Consider the following 23,115-nt stretch of genomic DNA (forward strand, 5'->3'; position numbering starts at 1 on the left):
TTCCATTCCTGGTGGATTTGAAGAGGGGAGTTTCCTCCCGCCTCGTTGAAACTCTTTTTCTGGATTTGATGAGCTTATGGATATTGCCAGAGTTTAAGGCAGTGGATTTTAGTCCCAGCCTTGCAGCTTACACACACACCTGGTTGCTCCCCAGATTTCTGGAGATTCTCAATCTGTAAGCCATGCATACTTACTTTGTTTTAATGCTCCATGGGTATTTTTGATAAGCATCTAGAGTTGAGGTGACACCCACTAGCTTGACCTAGTAACTATTGTATGTGATTTTTTTTTTTTTTTTTTTTTGAGACGGGGTCTCGCTCTGTCACCCAGGCTGGAGTGCAGTGGCCGGATCTCAGCTCACTGCAAGCTCCGCCTCCCGGGTTCACGCCATTCTCCTGCCTCAGCCTCCCGAGTAGCTGGGACTACAGGCGCCCGCCACCTCGCCCGGCTAGTTTTTTGTATTTTTTAGTAGAGACGGGGTTTCACCGGGTTCGCCAGGATGGTCTCGATCTCCTGACCTTGTGATCCGCCCGTCTCGGCCTCCCAAAGTGCTGGGATTACAGGCTTGAGCCACCGCGCCCGGCCCTGTATGTGATTTTTTTATCTTGAAGTGTTTGAAGATAGTTGAAACGATTAACGCATAAATCTGTTGCCTCAGCCTTGACAACTACTATATATTCAACAGAAATCTCTCTTCTGTCTCTTTATTCTCATTGCTGCCACTCTGGTACAAGCTTTTATTGTCTGCCATATGAAATATATTATCTTCTAGATGGCTTTATTCTTGTCTCTGTTTTCTCCCTTTCTGTCAGTCTTTGACATTGCTAATTGATGTAGTGTTAGTACACATGCACACACATTTATTATCTCAAAAGAGCCCTTTACAGTTCTCTGAATGCATCATGCTTACTGGTATTCTTTTACGTTTGCTCTGCTGTCTCCCTCATCTTAAATACCCTGCCCTCTCCTCTCTGAAGCGCTAAATCCTTCAAGACCCAGATCCAGTTGTTACTCCCTTTAAAATACATTTACTATGCAATATTAAAGGAATACAGAGGATATAATGAGTAATACCCTATTTCACACACATAAGATCTTATATCACTGATTTTGAGAGGAACTATCTTGTGTCTTACTGAGAAAGAAATACTACCATTGAAACTATAACATGACTGCAAAACATATCTTAATTTCAGAAAAAAAAATGAATCTGTGAAATACAGCATAAGGAATACCATTTGTTTGCACTCTGTCTGAAAAACATTGCCAGTACTTTGAAGTTCCCTATGTGCCCCTTTACCATCTTATACACTCCTTTATCCTGAATTTTATATTTGTCATTTGGTTCTTTTATACTTTAATAGGCCTCTTGAAGACCTTGGAGAATAAGCTCTTATAGTCCTTTATTTTAAACAAGTTTTGGATGTACAATATCTCCAAGTCATCCATCACTTAAAATTACATAATGGACTACTGAAGTATATCTGCTCAAGTTTCTTCTCTATTATATTATCTTTCTATTTTTGCTGTCTGTGGGGAGGTTATAGAACTCACCTTCTCAACGTGGTCCCTCTGCAACCCATTGGCTTTTTTTTTTTGAGACGGAGTCTTACTCTGTCGCCCAGGCTGGAGTGCAGTGGCCGGATCTCAGCTCACTGCAAGCTCCACCTCCCGGGTTTACGCCATTCTCCTGCCTCAGCCTCCCGAGTAGCTGGGACTACAGGCGCCCACCACCTCGCCCGGCTAGTTTTTTGTATTTTTTAGTAGAGACGGGGTTTCACTGTGTTAGCCAGGATGGTCTCGATCTCCTGACCTCGTGATCCGCCTGTCTCGGCCTCCCAAAGTGCTGGGATTACAGGCTTGAGCCACCGCGCCCGGCCAACCCATTGGCTTTTGAAGACGTGATGTACAGCTGGTGCTGGCTGTATATACACTGATTAGGACTTTCTGGGCAGAGGAGCAGGTGCTTCTGATGGCCCTCTGGGAAAGGTATTCTAGTTTACATGTTTTGTTATCAGTTCTCATGGCCAGGTGAGCTGTGTAGCTGTAAAAATCAGGCCTGCCATCTAAAAGACAATATCATACTTGAGACATTACAGGGTTTCAGTCACAATTTTGTCACCTCCGAGACGGAGTCTTGCTCTGTCGCCCAGGATGGAGTGCAGTGGCACAATGTCAGCTCCCTGCAACCTCCACCTCCCAGGTTCAAGCGATTCTACTGCCTCAGCCTTATGATTAGCTGGGATTACAGGTGCCCACCACCACGCCTGGCTAATTTTTGTATTGTTAGTAGAGATGGGATTTCACCATGTTGGCCAGGCTGGTCTTGAACTCCTGACCTCAAGTGATCTACTCGCCTTGGCCTCCCAAAGTGCTGGGATTACAGGTGTGAGCTTCAGTCACAATTTTTAACAACCACAATGCTGGTTTTCCAGGGAATTGTATTTTCCTCTGGGGAGTTCTATTAGAAATGGGATTATTTCTATCTTGTCCTTCATTCAGCCTCATTAATTGGTCAAAAGGGCATTAACCCATTCAACCCTCTTTAATAATGTGGCGTACACTTTTGACTACAGCTTTCATGACTTACTTATACTTTGTATTGAAAAAATAAAGCTGCCCTGGGTTGAGCCAGTACTATAGAGTCAACCTCAGTCTAGAGGTAGGACCTTTACCTTCTGAGAGTTCTGGTTTACTGTAACAATGAATGTTGTTCATGTGATGATTTTGCTTTTGGAAGTGTCTACTAGCTCAAAGGTAATATTATAGTTTGAGATTCTTCCTAGTGAGACAACATTAACAAATTCACAGGATTAAACTGAGAATTTGGCTTTTTTAATATGTATATAGGTGTGGACACTGCAAGAGACTTGCTCCTGAATATGAAGCTGCAGCTACCAGATTAAAAGGAATAGTCCCATTAGCAAAGGTAAGTACAGGTGGGTTCTTCACTAACGAATGTGAAGTGTTTTAAAAAGTAGTTTGTTGTCTCAGCTTTGTTACTTGGAAAAAAATAACAGTAATAAATAGTTTGTAAGATTAACATTCATTTTCTATACTCTTATTCTGCTAAGAAGAGTGAATACTAGTTTCTGGGCAAATACTCAGCTGACTTAGTTTCAAAAGATTAAAAGTAGTGGCTGGGCACGATGGCTCATGCCTGCAATCCCAGCACTTTGGGAGGCCGAGGTGGGTGGATCACGAAGTCAAGAGATAGAGACCATCTTGGCCAACATGGGGAAACTCTGTCTCCACTAAAAATACAAAAATTAGCTGGGCGTGATGGCACATGCCTGTAGTCCCAGCTACTCAGGAGGCTGAGGCAGGAGAATTGCTTAAACCCAGGAGATGAAGGTTGCAGTGAGCTGAGATCGGGCCATTGTACTCCAGCCTGGTGAAACAGCAAGACTCCATCTCAAAAAAAAAAAAAAAAAAATTAAAAGTAGTGAGACTAAGGAAATTACTGGCGTAAAAAGTAAAATAAAATAGACCAGGTATGGTGGCTCACAGCTGTAATTCCAGCACTTTGGGATGATCACTTGAAGCCAGGAGTTGCCTGGGCAACAAAGCAAGACCTCATCTCTACAAAAAATTTAAAAAGCTGGGTGTGGTGGCTCACCTGTAGTCCCACCTTCTCAGAAGGCTGAAGCAGGAGGATTGCTTGAGGCTGCAGTGAACTATGACCATACTACTGGACTCCAGCCTAGGTGACGGAGTAAGACCCTGTCTCTTAAAAAAACAATCCCAGTACATTGGGAGGCCAAGGCAAGCAGATCACTTGAGCCCGGGAGTTTGAGACCAACCTGGGCAACATGGCAAAATTCCATCTCTACTAAAGATACAGGCAGTCTCCCATAGTACCAGCTAATCAGAGGCTGAGGTGGAAGAATTGCTTAAGCCAGAGAGGTTGAGGCTGCAGTGAGCTGTGATTGAGCCATTGCACTCTAGCCTAGGCAATAGAGCGAAACCCTGTCTCAAAACAAAAACAAAAACAAAAACAAAAAACAGAGTAGTAAAGTATATGGTAAATAAGAATTAAAGGTCAAATATGGAAGGTAGAAGTACAGCTGTAAAGGCTAAAATAATCATTGAGGCTGGGCACGGTCGCTCACGCCTGTAATCCCAGCACTCTGGGAGGCTAAGGAGGGCGGATCACTTGAGGTCAGGAGTTCGAGACCAGCCTGGCCAACATGGTGAAACCCCGTCTCTACTAAAAAAATACAAAAATTAGCCATGTGTGGTGGCAGGTGCCTGTAATCCCAGCTACTTGGAAGGCTGAGACAGGACAATCACTTGAACCCAGGAGGGCGGGGGTTGCAGTGAGCTGAGATCATGCCACTGCACTCCAGCCTGGGCGAAAGAGCAAGACTTCATCTCAAGAAATAATAATAATAATAATAATCTATGAGTAAATGAGTTCCCTAAACTGCCGTATGATAATCACAATGATGGGAATATGAAAATGATATGAGGATATTGATGAAAATGTAACCAAATGGTCAACTGTAAACTTGTATTTGTTTTTACAATTAAAGTAATGCTTCCAGAATGTTGCCATTCTGTAGTAAACCCGTAGTTGTTCTAGTCTAAAAGTTCATACCTCTGCCAGCCTCAAATAGTTCATATATAAGGCTATTTTTGGAAACTACTTTTAATCCTATCAAGCAGCTTGCCATAGGAAAAGAAATATTAATCATAGCCGGGCACTGTTGTGGCTCATACCTGTAATCCCAGCACTTTGGGAGGCCAAGGTGGGTGGATCTCCTGAGGTCTGGAGTTCAAGACCAGGCTGGCCAACATTGTGAAACCCCATCTCTACTAAATTTACAAAAATTAGCCAGGCGTGGTGGCGGGTGCCTGTAATCCCAGGTACTCGGGAGGCTGAGGCAGGAGAATGGCTTTAACCCTTGGGGTGGAGGTTGCAGTGAGCCGAATTCGCGCCGTTGCACTCCAGCCCGGGCAACAAGAATGAAACTCTGTCTCAAAAAAAAAAAAAAAAAGACAGATGCAATCACAATTCCTACCTGTGTGACTATAGACACGTTAATTTTCTGGATCTCAGTTTACCCATCTTAGAGCATAAGGATCATACTTCAGAATCTTGTGGAGATTAAATGAGATATAATATATGCAAAGTACTCGTACCTGGGTTGGAGTAAGTGACTCATTCCAGGAAATTATTTTCCTTCTTCCTGATAGGTCTCACTAGATCTGTTATGTTATAGTATAGCCCAGATTCCAGCTAGCTCAGGGAACATGTACAAGTATTGGTACCTTTGATACTAGCTCTAGGTGATTTACAAAATCAAATTATATTCCACCTAAAGGATATGAACCTCTATCTATATATCCCCTTGGTGATAGTCGTAATCAAAGTAAGCCACTGTTAATAATTTAAGTGATTTATCCCTCATGTGTTCTGAGGCAGAAAAAAGATGAAGACCACTGCTTTAGCTAATAGAGACTCCAAGAGCAGAATTTAAACAGTAACTTTTGCATATTATGTGAGGCCCAGGAATCTCAGTTTTAAAGAATTCCTTAGGCAGTTCTGATGTAGTTAGGCAAGCTCCAGTCTGCCTTTAAAATCTATATGTTCTATGGCATGTATGTCAAGAATTCCTTGATCCCCTTAGGATTTGACCAATCCTATTATTTTGAGAATATAGGAGGAACCTGCAGCAGATACTTGGCTAAGAAAATAGTTTGTGTATTTTGATCTTTAGGTTGATTGCACTGCCAACACTAACACCTGTAATAAATACGGCGTCAGTGGATATCCAACCCTGAAGATATTTAGAGATGGTGAAGAAGCAGGTGCTTATGATGGACCTAGGACTGCTGGTAAGGATCCTGAATTACATTCTGGAAACTAATGTTAAGTACCTTATTCTTTGTAGTGGAAACATAAAAATGTGTTTTTCTACACAGTGTACTTTCAGTCTTAAAAATTCCTCATCTAAAAGGTCAGTTAGTTTGGTGGTAACAAAAGACCTCTCTAAATGAACATATTATATAAGTAATATAGAAAATACACAAACTTGATTTATAAGGTCAGCTCGACATTTTTTCATTTTACAAATATTTATTGAGTATTTGTAATGGCATATTTAGAATATGCCAGATAGGCTGGGCGCGGTGGCTCAAGCCTGTAATCCCAGCACTTTGGGAGGCCGAGACGGGCGGATCACGAGGTCAGGAGATCGAGACCATCCTGGCTAACATGGTGAAACCCCGTCTCTACTAAAAAATATAAAAAACTAGCCGGGCGAGGTGGCGGGCGCCTGTAGTCCCAGCTACTCGGGAGGCTGAGGCAGGAGAATGGCGTAAACCCGGGAGGCGGAGCTTGCAGTGAGCTGAGATCCGGCCACTGCACTCCAGCCTGGGCGACAGAGCGAGACTCCGTCTCAAAAAAAAAAAAAAAAAAAAAAAAGAATATGCCAGATATTCTAAATATATTAGGTGGTTGGTATTTATTGATAAAACAGACAAGGTCCCTACTCTTGTGAAGCTTACATTCTGGGGGATGAGGGGAAGAAGGCAACAAACAAGTTTTAAAAATACAGATGAGCTGGGTGCAGTGGCACGTACATACCTATAGTCTTAGCTATTCAGGAGGCTGAAATGAGAGGCTCTCTTGAGCACAGCCTGGGCAATATAAGTCAGTCCCCATCTCTAATAAACAGTGTGGGCCGGGCTCGGTGAAACCCCATTTCTACTAAAAATACAAAAATTGGTGCTGGGCATGGTGGCACACGCCTGTAATCCCAGCTACTCGGGAGGCTGAGGCAGGAGAATCGCTTGAACCCGGGATGCAGAGATTGCAGTGGGCCGAGATCGTGCCACAGCCCTCCAGCCTGGGCAACAGAGTGAGACTCCCATCTCCATCAAAAAAAAAAAAAAAAGCGTATGTGTCTCCATATATATATATGGATAACCATCTCATACCCATTAGGATGGCTACTATTAAAAAAAATAATAAAATAGGCTGGGCGCGGTGGCTCACACCTGTAATCCCAGCACTTTGGGAGGCCAAGGCTGGCGGATCACCTGAGGTCGTGAGTTCGAGAGCAGCCAACCAACATGGGGAAACCCTATCTCTACTAAAAATACAAAATTAGCCAGGCGTGGTGGCACATGCCTGTAATCCCAGCTACTCTGGAGGCTGAGGCAGGAGAATCGTTTGAACCTGAGAGGCGGAGGTTGTGGTGAGCCGAGATTGTGCCATTGCACTCCAGCCTGGGCAACAAGAGCGAAACTCCATCTCACTCACACACACAAAAAACAACAAAATAGCCAGTGTTGGTGTGGATGTAGAGAAATTGGAAACTTTGTGCACTATTAGGAATGTAAACTGGGACAACCGCTATGGAAAACACAGTATGGTAGTTCCTTTAAAAATTAAAAATAGCGCCGGGCATGGTGGCTCATGCCTATGATCCCAGGACTTTGGGAGGCCAAGGCAGGCGGATCATTTGAGGTCAGGAGTTTGAGACCAGCTGGGACAACATGATGAAACCCCTTCTCTACTAAAAATACAAAAATTAGCTGGGTGTGATGGCGCATGCCTGTAATTCCAGCTACTTGGGAGGCTGAGGCAGAAGGATCGCTTGAACCCGGGAGGCAGAGATTGTAGTGAGTCGAGATCAGGCCACTGCACTCCAGCCTGGGGAACAAAGCAAGACTCCGTCTCCAAAAATAAAAAAATAAAAAATAAATAAAAATAAAAATGGAAGGCCAGGTGCGGTAGCTCATGACTGTAATCCCAGCTCTTTGGAAAGCCAAGGTAGGTAGATCACTTGAGGTCAGGAGTTCGAGACCAGCCTGGCCAACATGGTGAAACCCCATCTCCACCAAAAAATACAAAAATTAGCTGGGTGTGGTGGTGCACACGTGTAGTCCCAGCTACTTGAGAGGCTAAGGCAGGAGAATTCTGCTTGAACCTGGGAGGTGGAGGTTGCAGTGAGCTGAGATCACACACCACTGCACTCCAGCCTGGGTGACAGAGTGAGACCCTGTCTCAAAAAAAATAAAATTACCATATATATGATCCAGCTTCTGTATACCCACTCTGAGTATACATTAAGTCCTCACTTAATGTTATCAATAGATTCTTGGAAGCTGTAACTTTTAAGTGAAACAACCTATAACAAAACTTGGTGTTTTTTTTCCTCATCAATGTTATAGGAAACAGTGTTATTCTAGGACTTGCTGTGCATTCTTTCTCTTGAAGTTGCAGTTTCTGAGAACGTATGAATAATGTTAAGTGAGGACTTACTGTATACCCAAAAGAAGATAGTTGTACACCTATATCCACAGCAGCATTATTCATAGTAGCCAAAAATTAGAAGAAATCCAAGTATCTATCAGTGAATGAATAGTAAACAAAATACGGTATATGCATCCAGTGGAAGATTATTCAGCCTTAAAGAAGAAAATTCTGACTACATGCTGCTATATGATTCCACTTACATGAGGTAACACAAATAGTATACAGAATTGTATGTTTAAAAATGGTTAACTAGGCCGGGCGCGGTGGCTCAAGCCTGTAATCCCAGCACTTTGGGAGGCCGAGACGGGGGGATCACGAGGTCAGGAGATCGAGACCATCCTGGCTAACACAGTGAAACCCCGTCTCTACTAAAAAATACAAAAAACTAGCCGGGCGAGGTGGCAGGCGCCTGTAGTCCCAGCTACTCGGGAGGCTGAGGCAGGAGAATGGCGTAAATCCGGGAGGTGTAGCTTGCAGTGAGCGGAGATCCGGCCACTGCACTCCAGCCTGGGCGACAGAGCGAGACTCCGCCTAAAAAAAAAAAAAAAAAAAAAAAAATGGTTAACTAGGGCCAGGCATGGTGGCTCATGTGTGTAATCCCAGCACTTTGGGAGGTCAAGGTGGGCAGATCACGAGGTCAGGAGTTCAAGACCAGCCTGGCCAGCCAACATAGTGAAACCCCGTCTCTACTAAAAATACAAAAAATCAGCCGGGTGTGGTGGCAGGTGCCTGTAATTCCAGCTACTTGGGAGGCTGAGGCAGGAGAATCACTTGAACCCAGGAGGCGGATGTTGCAGTGAGCCAATGTTGCAGTCGCGCCATTGCGTTGCGACCTGGGTGACAAGGGTGAAACTGCGTCTCAAACAATCAAACAAACCAAAAAAATGGTTTAACAAGGCTCATGCCTGAATCCTAGCACTTTGGGAAGCTGAGGCAGGTGGATCGCTTGAGCCTAGTAGTTGGAGGCCATCCTGGGCAACATAGTAAGACCCCGTCTCTATAAAAATACAAAAAGCTAGCCAGGTGTGATAGTGCGTGCCTGTAGGCCCAGCTACTCAGGAGACTGAGGAGAGAGATCTGATTGACCCTCCTGGGAGGTCGAGGCTGCAGTGAGCAATGATCATGCCACTGGACTCCAGCCTGAGTGACAAAAGGAGACCCTATCTCAGGGAAAAAAAAAAAAAAAAAAATTGGAAACAAATGTCCATCAATTTTGTAGTTGTGTCTGGTTAAACTGTGGCACTTTTATAGTGAAACACTATGCATTGTAAACAATGTTTCTGTTAAAAAAAAAAAACAAAACTTTTTAAAACAATAATAACGCTATGCCACTGTAATAAAAGGTTAAAGTAGCTCTTTATATATAATTGCCTGTTTATGCATAAAATGTCTGGAAGGATATACAAGAAACTGAAATCTTGGCTGGGCGCAGTGGCTCACGCCTGTAATCCCACCCAGCACTTTGGGAGGCCAAGGCGGGTGGATCACGAGGTCAGGAGATTGAGAACATCCTGGCTAACATGGTGAAACCCCGTCTCTCTAAAAAAAATACAAAAAAGGCTGGGCGCGGTGGCTCAAGCCTGTAATCCCAGCACTTTGGGAGGCCGAGACGGGCGGATCGCGAGGTCAGGAGATCGAGACCATCCTGGCGAACACGGTGAAACCCCGTCTCTACTAAAAAATACAAAAAAACTAGCTGGGCGAGGTGGCGGGTGCCTCTAGTCCCAGCTACTCGGGAGGCTGAGGCAGGAGAATGGCGTAAACCCAGGAGGTGGAGCTTGCAGTGAGCTGAGATCCGGCTACCGCACCCCAGCCTGGGCGACACAGCAAGACTCCGTCTCAAAAAAAAAAAAAAAAAACAAACAAAAAAAAATTAGCTGGGCGTGGTGACGGGCGCCTGTAGTCCCAGCTACTCGGGCGGCTGAGGCAGGAGAATGGCATGAACATGGGAGGTAGAGCTTGCAGTGAGCTGAGATTGCACCACTGCATTCCAGCCTGGACGATAGAGTAATACTCCATCTCAAAAAAAAAAAAAGAAACTGAAATCTTATATGGAGGAAACTGGGTGACTAGGGACAAGGGTGGCAAGAAAATTTCGTCATATACCCTTTTGTACCTTCTGAATTTTGAATCATGAATAATTGCCTTCTCAAAAATTATAAATAAGTTGTGTTGTTACAACTTTTATTTTGACTTCTAAGATGGAATTGTCAGCCACCTGAAGAAGCAGGCAGGACCAGCTTCAGTGCCTCTCAGGACTGAGGAAGAATTTAAGAAATTCATTAGTGATAAAGATGCATCTGTAGTAGGTAAGTAGCAAATATTAAACCGTGCCACAGAATCATCAACTTGATTTCCAAAACCCTCCATGTCTGGGAAAGCCACAGAATTAAAGCAGTTAAGGAAACCTTGGGGCAGTTGAAAAGGGAACTGACAGAATTGGGTTAGCAATTAATATAATGTACTATAGTACATTATATAATTAGTATATAATGTAATTATAATGTGGGGGCAATTGGTGTTTTATTTGGGTGGGTTTGTGTTCTTATAGATGTGAAGGTTTAATTTCAATTAAAGGACTAGGAGGGGTGGGCATGGGAGAAAAAATAAAGGACTAGGATAGGAATATCTTCAGCATTTTCTAATGCTTCTTAAACTCTGAGATTTAACTCATATAATAAGGTAGTTATGACTGAAAATAAGGTTTTAAGGTCGGAAGATACAAGTAAATAATAAAACTCTGCTATTTTCACAATAATTAGGGAACGTCAAAGTTAAAATCAGATTGCTAGGATTTGTCTTGTTTTTGCAGCATTCATTGCTTTCTCATGTGTTGCAATATCTCATTTTTAAATGACATGAGCAAGTTAAACACTTTCTGCATCTTAGATGTTCATTGTTTTGTTTTTAAAATGTGATATATGATAAATTTGACTAAAAAATAAATATAAACATAAAAGCTATGTTTGTACTTCTCTTAGTCTCCTAATTACTGTAATAAAATTGACTTTTGCTGGGCGCGGAGGCTCACGCCTGTAATCCCAGCACTTTGGGAGGCTGAAGCGGGCAAATCACCTGAGGTCAGGAGTTCTAAACCAGCCTGACCAACATGGAGAAACCTTAGTCGGGCGTGGTGGCACATGCCTGTAATCCCAGCTACTTGGGAGGCTAAGGCAAGAGAACCGCTTGAACCCAGGAGGCAGAGGTTGGGGTGAGCCAAGATCGCGCCATTGCACTCCAGCCTGGGCAACAAGAGCAAAACTCTCGCAAAACAAAAAACAAACAAACAAAAAATACTGACTTTCTGGCAGCAGAATATGGTTTACTGTTTAAATTTGGCCAAAAGCCACTTTTTATCACCTAAATTTTACTGATTCTTTTTCTTTTACAAGGAGTTAGCATGTATTCATTAAACATTTATGTTTTAGTCACTTTTCTAAATGAGTAGTTCTAAAGACAAATAAAGAAAAAAATTGGGTGAAGTGGTTTACAGTTTATTTTGAGGTATCATCTTAATCCTTCTGATACCTGAAACTCTTAAGTTAAGCAATTTGCCCAAATTTGTTCAATTATGGGAAAGTAGAATGAAGACTTGAACACTGACAAATTTTCTCCCTTGGCTCTCTCAAGAAATGTGTCCGTAAAGGGTAGAGGGAAAATTCTCATCCTAAATATTGTGCCTGTCTGAGGTAGTCATGACAAAGCAGACCCAGTCCTCAAAATAGAACGAAACCCTTGAAAAATAGACGTTTACGGTTTGGAATATCTATCTGTTAGCACTTATTGCTTCTTCCTTGTGTTTAATATTTTCTGTATAGGTTTTTTCGATGATTTATTCAGTGAAGCTCACTCTGAGTTCCTAAAAGCAGCCAGCAACTTGAGGGATAACTACCGATTTGCACATACGAATGTTAAGTCTCTGGTGAACGAGTATGATGATAATGGAGAGTAAGTGATTGAGTTGAATCTCCAGACGAAGTATTATTGTGTGAACTGGTGTGATTGATTGACTGATTGATTGATTGGGACAGGGTTTCACTCTGTCACCCAGGCTGGAGTGCAGTGGTGTGATTTCTGCTCACTGCAACCTCCGCCTCCCGGGTTCAAATGATTCTCACGCCTCAATCTCCTGAGTAGCTAGGAGTACAGGCACGTGCCACCATACCTGGCTAATTTTTGTATTTTTAGTAGAGACAGGGTTTCATCATATTGCCCAGGCTGGTCTCAGATTCCTCTGCCTCCCGAAGTGCTGAGATTGCAGGCCTGAGCCACCGTACCCATCTGAATTGGTCATTTTTATACCTAATTTTTCCCAAGGGTTTATTGAGTACTTTCGAGGCATTATGCTACATGCCAGAAACTATTGCTGCCTTCAAGGAACAACCCTCTATCTAGTAAAGGGAGATTGTATACATGAACATATGTAAAAATGAAATTATAAAGTATATATAGAACTATATGCAGAGTGGTTGGAAGTACAAAAGAGGGAGTGATTGTTTTTCTTCTTTTGGGGTAGGTGGGTAATATCAGAAAAATTCATAGAGGGGGTGACTCTTGAAGGATGAGGTTTTTTCTGGAAGGTTATAGCCTTTGAAATAAAAATTATTCCAGATAGAGCACCAGGAGTGAAGGCCTTGAAATGTAAGATAGCCTAGGCATGTTGGGGCCCATAGTACTGCTGGAGTATTGTTTGTGATTGAGATAATGAAAGATAAGATTGGAGTATTAAGCAAAGACCAAATTATAAATTTTAAGTGCCATACAAAAGAGCTTAGATTTTATCTTTTAGACATTTGAGAGCCATTGAAAGACTCTGGGCTGGGGAGTAATGCCTAGTGTTCTATTATTAGAATACTAAGCTTGTGGGAGTAGTAGCCTCCTGCTCAAGGTCATTGCCAAGGTCTGATCTTTCACAAAAACAATTTACAACCTCCCACATAAATGGGTTAAATTTGTGAAGAAGTCACTGGCAACCACATGATAATGGTTTGAAGGGGGAATGGTGAAAGGCATTCAAAGGATTCTAAGAATTCTAAGGATTATAAGGAGAATCTAAACTGAGGATGACATGTGAGAGTCTAAACTCGGTCAACAGCATTAGTGGCAATGGATAGGAAGGAGTGAGTATAAAAAATGTAAACAATAGTCACTAACCATGTGTGAAAAGGAGAAGATTTAGAGTAAGTTTGAGTTTTTTGTTTTTATTTTTTTCAGACGGAGCCTCACCCTTGTTGCCCAGGCTGGAGTGCAGTGGTATGATCTCGGCTCACTACAACCTCTGCCTCCTGGGTTCAAGTGATTCTCCTGCCTCAGCCTCCTGAGTAGTGGGATTACAGGTGTGCACCACCACACCTGCCTAATTTTTGTGTTTTTAGTAGAGACAGGGTTTCATCATATTGGCCAGGCTGGTCTCAAACTCCTGACCTTTGGTGATCTGTCTGCCTCAGGCTCCCAAAGTGTTGGGATTACAGGTGTGAGCCACCACACCCAGCCTGCTATTGTTTCTAAAGGTTTGAAAATCTACTCTAACCCCCTTTTGAGATAATGAAAAAGCTGAAGACCAGAAGGATTAAATTGAGACCTGGTCCAATGTGTTTGGAATTAGTTGGGGAACTATGATTAGAACCACGTTCTCTTAATTTTCCAACCCAAAATGTATTAAACCCTATACCCAATTATTGCATTTAAGATTAAAGTGGTTAGCATCTTAGTGTTAATGAGAATGTCATGTTGCTGAATCTGTGGTACTAGAAAAGAGTCCTTGTGTGCTTAGATGTTGCTAGTTAAAAGTGGCAGCAAAAGTAGATAGTCTGAGCATTATATGAAACATGGGGGCTCCGCCTGTAATCCCAGCATTTTTGGAGGCCGAGATGGGAGAATCACTTGAGCCTGGGAGTTCAAGACCAGCCTTGGTAACATGGTGAGACCCCCATCTCTATAAAAATTTAAAAAAATAAAAAATTAGTTGTGCATGGTGGTGCACACCTGTGTTCTCAGCTATTTGGGCAGCTGAGGTGGGAGGATCACTTGAGCCTGGGAGTTCAAGGCTACAGTGAGCTATGATCATACCACTGCACTCCAGTCTGAGCAACAGAGTGAAACCCTATCTCAAAAAAAAAAAAAAAAAAAAAAAGGATGGGAGACAGTTCTTCTGTTATCTGCCTACTGAGACTTTTTTTTTTTTTAAGGGGTATCATCTTATTTCGTCCTTCACATCTGACTAACAAGTTTGAGGACAAGACTGTGGCATATACAGAGCAAAAAATGACCAGTGGCAAAATTAAAAAGTTCATCCAGGAAAACATGTGAGTACTTCTTTGTATCTTGTCTGGGATTTATTTACTTGATTTTAGTTTGTTTACCTCAGTTATTAAGCAGAGCTATATTTTGGCTTAAACGGTCTATTCAGGGGGATTGTAATAATAATAGTTTGAGTTTACATTAAAGCAGTAATGCTGGGCGCGGTGGCTCACGCCTGTAATCCCAGCACTTTGGGAGGCCGAGGCGGGCGGATCACAAGGTCAGGAGATCGAGACCACAGTGAAACCCCGTCTCTATTAAAAATACAAAAAATTAGCCGGGCACGGTGGCGGGTGCCTGTAGTCCCAGCTACTCAGGAGGCTGAGCCAGGAGAATGGCGTGAACCGGAGAAGCGGAGCTTGCAGCGAGCCGAGATCGTGCCACTGCACTCCAGCCTGGGCGACAGAGCGAGACTCCGTCTCAAAAAAAAAAAAAATAAATAAAGCAGTAATGTATGGGTGTTAGAACTCCTGTTGTCATCCTGTAAGGTATATATTGCTCAGTACTTGTCCTAAATGTTGAAAATCTCTTTCCTTCATAAATGCTATCAGTTACTTTGTGGCAACTTTATGATATAGCTAAAAACTTGCCAAGCCAGTTGATAATGGATTATTTCATTTCAGTTTCGGTATCTGCCCTCACATGACAGAAGACAATAAAGATTTGATACAAGGCAAGGACTTACTTATTGCTTACTATGATGTGGACTATGAAAAGAATGCTAAAGGTTCCAACTACTGGAGAAACAGGTAATAAGAATTATGTTTTTCCCACATGGACAAGTTTACCCAATGTATAAACAGTCCCTTCTAACTATCTTGTTGTTTCCTTAAGAATCTGTAAAACAATAAATGGTTCCTTAAGAAGCTGTAAAAAAAAAAAAAAATTAAAATTACTGTCCTGTTACCATGTGTGGTATAAGAGCAGGAAAGAATGGGAACATTTGGCTTCCAAAAACTACATTTGAAGCCATAGGACAAATAACATAAACTGTTTTCAAAATCTGTTGGGCATGTATTTCATAGGTGTTTCTTTGCTTTGTGACATAGTGACTCTAAGTAGAAGGTGGAAATTTGATATAAAATGCACTTAAACATTGTGCTTACTTGCACATTTAGACTCTCAGTGCATTTTACCTTTACAAATTTTCTTTTCAGATCAGTCATTATGCCTAAAACAGATTTCAGTTGTATATTACAGCAAGATTTAGCAGGAATGCACCAGTTGATTGGGCATCACCAATTTGCCAGTGAAGTTCAGTAAGGCATTGAAGTATATCATAATCCTGTGTCAGGGCCCAGAAGCTCAGACTGTTCAGACTGATTCCAGAAGGCTAGAACTATAGAAGTTAGTCTTTGCTTTCCAGTCACTTGCTGCTTAGTTTCAAAAGTGCTTGACCACCCTGTATAGTCTTGGCACAAATGTCTCTTGTTTCCCACAGGGTAATGATGGTGGCAAAGAAATTTCTGGATGCTGGGCACAAACTCAACTTTGCTGTAGCTAGCCGCAAAACCTTTAGCCATGAACTTTCTGATTTTGGCTTGGAGAGCACTGCTGGAGAGATTCCTGTTGTTGCTATCAGAACTGCTAAAGGAGAGAAGTTTGTCATGCAGGAGGAGTTCTCGTGAGTTGCTAGTTGGGCTTTGATTCTCCAAGGCATTTATTAAAGCCTTTTATACTACAAAGGATTTCTAAAGAACAATAACCCTGGAATGTGAAGATAGGTCTTTTAATCAAGACCTATGACTGTCGTTTTTCTCAATTTAAATATAGATACTTTAGGCCAGGCACAGTGGCTCACACTTGTAATCCCAGCACTTTGGGAGGCCAAGGCGGCGGATCACCTAAGGTCGGGAGTTCGAGACCAGCCTGACCAACATAGAGAAACCCCGTCTCTACTAAAAATACAAAAATTAGCCAGACACAGTGGTGCATGCCTGTAATCCCAGCTACTTGGGAGGCTGAGGCAGGAGAATCGCTTGAACCTGGGAGGCGGAGGTTTCAGTGAGCCAAGATCGTGCCATTGCACTCCAGCCTGGGCAACAAGAGTGAAACTCTGTCTCAAAAAACATAAATAAAAATAAATAAATACGTATCGATACTTTAAGGATTATGATCCTTAATGAATTCTGAAAACTAATGAAAGGATGGCAGGTTGGAATTCTTACATAATTCCACTTGGTCATTAATTGCAGATAGAGGCTGAGCACAGTGACTCACACCTGTAATCCCAGCAATTTGGGAGGCCAAGGTATGTGGATCACTTGAGGTCAGGAGTTCGAGACCAGCCTGGCCCACATGGTGAAACCCCGTCTCTATTAAAAATACAAAAATTAGCTGGGTGTGATGGTGTGCACCTGTAATTCCAGCTACTAGGGAGGCTGAGGCACCAGAATCACTTGAACCCGGGAGGCAGAGGTTGCAGTGAGCCGAGATCACGCCACTGTTCTCCAGCCTGGGTGACAGAGCAAGACTGTGTCTCAAAAAAACAAAAAAAGATAAGATTGGACAACCTCCTTTGGGCCAGATGTGGTTGCTCACACCTATAATCCCAGCACTTTGGGAGGCTGAAGCAGGAAGATCACTTGAGCCCATGAGTTTGAGGCCAGCCTGGGCAACATAGCCAGACCCTGTCTCTAAAAAATTGAAAAATCAAAAAAAAGATTGAACAGCTTCATTGATACGGATGTCATTTCAAACCAAACCATTCCCCCCTCATCCCTACAGAATGTATTTTCTTTTTGAAATACCACATGAGTCTAAAGTAAACTCAGAATCAGGAAGATCTTAAGACCCCAGAAACAATTTTTACCCTCACTTTCTGAGATTTTGGGAGATTGAGACAAGAGAAAATATTCCTTGTGAGACAATCAATAAAATGAAATACTGTAAACACACACTATCCTCCAGAGCAATAAGACCTGGTTCTTTTACAAAAATGAATCTCTAGCAGACCAATGATTCTTTCTCTGAACTTTGAAATCCACAAAGAACACACTAGAAATAAAAAACGGTTTGTTTCTTCAGTCTGTAGTTCTGCATATTGAGAGATAAGAGTTCCCCTTTTTTTTAGCCTTGAAAAGCTAAAATACACAGTAACTGTTCAAAGCAATTGCTATAATTTTCTCAGTGGTGGGAACAGATTAACAAGCCTTACCCTTGTTTTCCAATTGTAGGCGTGATGGGAAGGCTCTGGAGAGGTTCCTGCAGGATTACTTTGATGGCAATCTGAAGAGATACCTGAAGTCTGAACCTATCCCAGAGAGCAATGATGGGCCTGTAAAGGTGAGGTACTGACAGCCTCATCAAGCTATGAGCAATTGCCTCTCCTCGTTTCTTTGTTCCAAAACTGTGGGGTCTAAATGAAGACTTCATTGGCCATCTCTTTTTTTTTTTTTGTCCTTACTCCCTGAGTCATAAAATAAGCATTGGCAGGCCAAGCGGTGGCTCATGCCTGTAATCCCAGCACTTTGGGAGGCCAAGGCAGGCAGATCATGAGGTTGAGAGTTCGAGATCAGCCTGCCCAACATGGTGAAACCCCATCTCTACTAAAAATACAAAAAAATCAGCCAAGTGTGGTGGCGGGTGCCTGTGTTCCCAGCTACTTGGGAGGCTGAGGCAGGAGAATCACTTGAACCCGGGAAGCAGAGGTTGCAGTGAGTCGAGATTATGCCACTGCACTCCAGCCTGGGTGACAAGAGTGAAACTCCATCTCAAAAAAAAAAAAAAGCATTGGCAGGGCTCATAATGCTTGGTAGGGGCAAGAGTATAAAGCCTGCATAGAATTTTCTGATGAAATTTATATTGGGCTAAGTTACTCTTGAGGATAGAGCAACCCCTAAGAACAGTGTATACTTTGAATTTTTTTATAGAGATGTGGTCTTACTCAGTTGCCTCAGCCTTCTGAGTAGCTTGGACTGCAGGCATGTGCCACCAAGCCTGGCTTGAAATTACTTTAAGGAACGGTTGGGTAGCACTTCTATATCCTGTAACTTCCTGAACATAGTTTGATAGGTGACAGACAAAGGAACGAGTTGGTATCTAGTGAATGACAACATCTTTAATCTGTAAATGTGATTTGGGTTTCTATGACTTACTTTCCTTGGTAACACATCAAATTAGAGAGGGATTGGGTCTAGAAACAAATACAGCTTGTGAATTTATTTTTTTATGTTACCTTACCAACTAGAGGTTCCTCTGTGTTTTCCAGGTAGTGGTAGCAGAGAATTTTGATGAAATAGTGAATAATGAAAATAAAGATGTACTGATTGAATTTTATGCTCCTTGGTGTGGTCACTGTAAGAATCTGGAGCCCAAGTATAAAGAACTTGGAGAGAAGGTAAGTATGAACCCTATTCTGAGGATAACATTTGAGCGGGAGCAAAGTTTATAAATGTATTCAGCATTGGCTCATTTGCTTGGTTCCTAAGTACTTGTAGATTTTTTTTCCCAATTACTTGCTGTTTACTCACTTTCTCTTGACTGCCCCCTAGTGCTCCAGCCTGTGCAGTGCCTGAGATACCCACTTTTAACATTCCATTCCTCAGGCTCAATCTAGATAATAGTTCAAAATATCTAAGAACTTCTGAATTTTGGTAATGGCTTACATGAATCCATATGGTTCTTCATCTTAAAACATTTGACTTAGCCCCTGTAATGTCTTATTTAGACCAGGTAAATTTGAAGGTGGCAATATGTAGTCTTAATACAAGAGAAAAAAGGGAAGCTTGTGGAAAGTGAGGTACTACCATCTGCAAAGCACTCTTCCCACCTGAACAGCAGTTTATCTGCTGGAATTACAGGTGCGCACCACCACACCCAGCTAATTTTTGTATTTTTAGTGTTTGAAGAATGAGATTGTTTTAAGTCTTGAATTGACTTAAGTGTCCCTCTGTCACTGAAAATTTGAAATGTAAACATTTAACCTGTTTTATTAACAGCTCAGCAAAGACCCAAATATCGTCATAGCCAAGATGGATGCCACAGCCAATGATGTGCCTTCTCCATATGAAGTCAGAGGGTAAGTGGATTAAAAATTAACAAAAGTGTCTAGGCAATTGATTGGAATAAAGCTTGTAACCACCAGGAAATCATTACTAGACATAGTCTTCATATTCCAGTTGAAGGAAGAACCACTGATTCCTTCTTGGCTTAAGAGTTCTGCACATGAGCCCACATAACTGCTTCAAATTAATAAATGTTTCTTTCCCCAGTTTTCCTACCATATACTTCTCTCCAGCCAACAAGAAGCTAAATCCAAAGAAATATGAAGTAAGTGAATTGTCCCATATCCCCACAAATACATACACAGACATAAACACACACTCTTAAACATAGTTCTTTAATTGGGTTGGTTTATTTACTTATTTAATTTTATTTATTTTTGAGACGGAGTTTCGCTCTTGTTGCCCAGGCTGGAGTGTAATGGCGTGATCTCGGCTCACTGCAACCTCCACCTCCCAGGTTCAAGCGATTCTCCTGCCTCAGCCTCCCAAGTAGCTGGGATTACAGGCATGTGCCACCACCCTGGCTAATTTGTATTTTTTTTTTTTTTATTATTATACTTTAAGTTCTAGGGTACATGTGCATAACGTGCAGGTTTGTTACATATGTATACTTGTGCCATGTTGGTGTGCTGCACCCATCAACTCTTCATTTACATCAGGTATAACTCCCAATGCAATCCCTCCCCCCGCTAATTTGTATTTTTAGTAGAGATGGGGTTTCTCCATGTTGGTCAGGCTGGTCTTGAACTCCTGACCTCAGGTGATCTGCCCACCTTGGCCTCCCAAAGTGCTGGGATTATAGGCGTGAGCCACCACGCCAGGCTAATTGGGTTTATTTAACTAAAAACTGTTTAAACTCTCATGGTCAGTATATGTGGCTGCTAATGTGCTTTTACAAACTCAAAAGTCTTCCTTTTTGGAGCAGATCAGGGTTATTTAAAAAGTTACATTTTTAAGGTAATCTTTCTGTTTTCAGGGTGGCCGTGAATTAAGTGATTTTATTAGCTATCTACAACGAGAAGCTACAAACCCCCCTGTAATTCAAGAAGAAAAACCCAAGAAGAAGAAGAAGGCACAGGAGGATCTCTAAAGCAGTAGCCAAACGCCACTTTGTAAAAGGACTCTTCCACCAGAGATGGGAAAACCATTAGGGAGGACTGGGACCCATATGGGAATTATTACCTCTCAGGGCTGAGAGGACAGAATGGATATAATCTGAATCCTGTTAAATTTTCTCTAAACTGTTTCTTAGCTGCACTGTTTATGGAAAACCAGGACCAGTTTATGTTTGTGGTTTTGGGAAAAATTATTTGTGTTGGGGGGAATGTTTTGGGGGTGGGGTTGAGTTGGGGGTATTTTCTAATTTTTTTTGTACATTTGGAACAGTGACAATAAATGAGACCCCTTTAAACTGTCTTACTTTCCACAAGATTGAGAACCAGGTGTTCTCTGCACACTATCACTGTTCAATAGAGCTTTCCTCAGTGATGGAAATGCTCTGTAATCTACACTGTTCAGTACAGGTAGCTATGGAGCATCTGAAATATGACTAGAAACTACATTTTTAGTCTTCATTAATTTAAATAGCAATACAGTTGCTACCATACTGATCACTGCAGCTGTAGACTGACTGACTGGGTCCATAATCACCTCAAAATTCTTTCAAAATTTATTATCTCTTTCTCTCCTTACATGTTTATTGCCCAGACCTACCCTGGTGATTAGAGAACAGGTGAAGGGCCTTTCTTGTTAGGCTGTCCATGCCCTAAGGATGGGTTCCTGTTTATCCTTGCCACGCAGCTAAGCTTACTGCATATTTATACCTCCCAAGGACTGTTCTCTGTCCAGAAATGCCCTGTCAAGGGTGTGGCATCACAAGGTTTCATCCAAGTTGTTTCAGGAATTGCTGACACTGCTGGGTGCAGTTCTATCTCCCAAAGCCTAGGGTGTGGCCCTTTAACCTCCCCCTTCAGTAGAACTGGGAAAGGCAGTATCATTCCTAGTTATGAGTAAAGCATCCACTTTCTTTTGTAACAGTGAGGAACAGAAAGGACTGAAGAGTGATCTTTTGTCCAACTAAACCATTTATCTCCTTTTGTAGGTAAATTCAAATCCTGCCCAGTTATAGTTTTCAGTCACTGGATAATTCGAGGTAGGAGCGCTACTTTAGGTGATCCTAGGAATTCCTATGTTCAGAAAAGAATTTTCTTCCTACTATATAATTACAGTATGTAGCTGTCAATTTTAAGATGAATTTGATAGAGCCTTACAGCAAAGTATGTATCTTGGTCACACACAGAGCTTGGAAAAAGTAAAAGATGTCTAAACCATAATCTTAGAGATTCTAACTCATAACATCTGGGCTGGGGTCCAGGGATCTAATTGTTTAGAGAGCCCCAAAAGTGTCTCAGATGTGAAGGCAGGGTTAAGAACCACCTGCCTTGGAAGATTTAAGGAAAACATATGAACTTGTACAAAGGACACAGAAGCAGTCAGTTTTAATTTTTTAGCCATGTTGGTAAAAAAGTTCATTTTCAGTACATGGGTAACACCCAGGCCCTTTCCTATTATATCTAGGTATGCTACAAGTTATTTTAGCTCTTACCAAAAGTTATTATTACTGTTTCCTTAGGGAGGCTAGTAGACTAAATTCACTTAGTTTGGTTTGTCTAATGTCCTCATTATCTTATCCTGAAGATGATGTCATTTCTCAGGACTTGAAAATGACTTGGCTGAACTAAAGGTAAAAAAGCCAAGCCTCTGTCACTTTTCCTAAACTCCTAGGCATAGCTATGGAGTCTTTGCACAGTGCCCACACCCCAAAAATTAACAATGAAAACCAAACCTCAGGAAGCTAGAGCAACTCTCTACTTGCCACCACGGACTCCAGTGGTCAGCATAAGAAAAGCATATAGTTGCATTCTATTTAGTTTACAGCTGCTTTGTTCCTTCGTGTTTCACTAAGCAGAGGCTCAAGAATTCCCTTGATAACTTCAGCTGCCCCTGTTCTTTTCCTCAAACTCCAGGATGAGACCTTTAATGTGGGACAATTTCTGGTGAAGGTACTCACAGCGACGCTTCTCTTCTCTGTAACCTGGGTACCGCTGCAGAGAAAAAGCATCCATGTCAAAAAGTAAAAATTCTCATTTCTACCTTGCTTGCTTCCATTCCCCGACCTTGTCTTACCTTCCTGAACTTTTTATATTCCTGGACTATCTTGTCTTCCAGCACCTGAAACAGAAAATACTAGCACTGAGTTCAACATTAAGAAATAAAGAGAGGGGTGGCCAGGCACGGTGGCTCACGCCTGTAATCCTAGCACTTTGGGTGGCCAAGGTGGGCAGATCATGAGGTCAGGAGATAGAGACCATCCTGGCTAAGACAGTGAAACCCATCTCTACTAAAAAATACAAAAAAATTAGCCAGGCGTGGTGGCAGGCGCCTGTAGTCCCAGCTACTTGGGAGGCTGAGGCAGGAGAATGGCATGAACCCAGGAGGCGTAGCTTGCAGTGAGCCGAGATCGCGCCACTGCACTCCAGC

General features: G+C 42.2%; 2 protein-coding genes across 3 annotated transcripts in view; one reads left to right on the top strand and one right to left on the bottom strand.

The window, feature by feature from the left end:
• PDIA3 (protein disulfide isomerase family A member 3) lies at positions 1–22,056 on the top strand. Its single transcript, XM_025389657.1, has 13 exons — positions 1–175; positions 2,851–2,929; positions 5,724–5,841; positions 10,471–10,578; positions 12,088–12,217; positions 14,458–14,574; positions 15,193–15,318; positions 16,011–16,193; positions 17,746–17,854; positions 18,780–18,908; positions 19,510–19,589; positions 19,783–19,840; positions 20,552–22,056. Exons 1-13 carry the CDS (start codon positions 69–71, stop codon positions 20,663–20,665), a joined length of 1,458 nt encoding a protein of 485 aa, XP_025245442.1. The 5' UTR covers positions 1–68; the 3' UTR covers positions 20,666–22,056.
• Positions 22,048–23,115, bottom strand: part of ELL3 (elongation factor for RNA polymerase II 3) — a 5,655-nt gene continuing 4,587 nt past the window's right edge. Inside the window, exons 10-11 of one of the 2 annotated variants that reach the window (XM_025389654.1) lie at positions 22,762–22,806; positions 22,048–22,679 (exon numbers count right to left, since the gene is read on the bottom strand). In XM_025389654.1, the coding sequence (XP_025245439.1) occupies positions 22,569–22,679; positions 22,762–22,806 (156 nt within the window). In that variant the 3' untranslated portion in view covers positions 22,048–22,568. The remainder of the gene's footprint in view (positions 22,680–22,761; positions 22,807–23,115) is intronic. The other variant, XM_025389653.1, reaches the window with a different exon arrangement.

This window comes from Theropithecus gelada, chromosome 7a (assembly GCF_003255815.1).
Source record: "Theropithecus gelada isolate Dixy chromosome 7a, Tgel_1.0, whole genome shotgun sequence".
NCBI lineage: Eukaryota > Metazoa > Chordata > Mammalia > Primates > Cercopithecidae > Theropithecus > Theropithecus gelada.

Excerpts from the sequence above, each read along its gene's own strand:
- PDIA3 (XM_025389657.1), top strand. The coding sequence starts at position 69 with ATGAGCTTATGGATATTGCCAGAGTTTAAGGCAGTGGATTTTAGTCCC. Across the intron at positions 14,575-15,192 it reads AAGTTCATCCAGGAAAACAT|TTTCGGTATCTGCCCTCACA; the intron begins GTGAGTACTTCT and ends ATTTCATTTCAG. Across the intron at positions 17,855-18,779 it reads GCAATGATGGGCCTGTAAAG|GTAGTGGTAGCAGAGAATTT; the intron begins GTGAGGTACTGA and ends TGTGTTTTCCAG.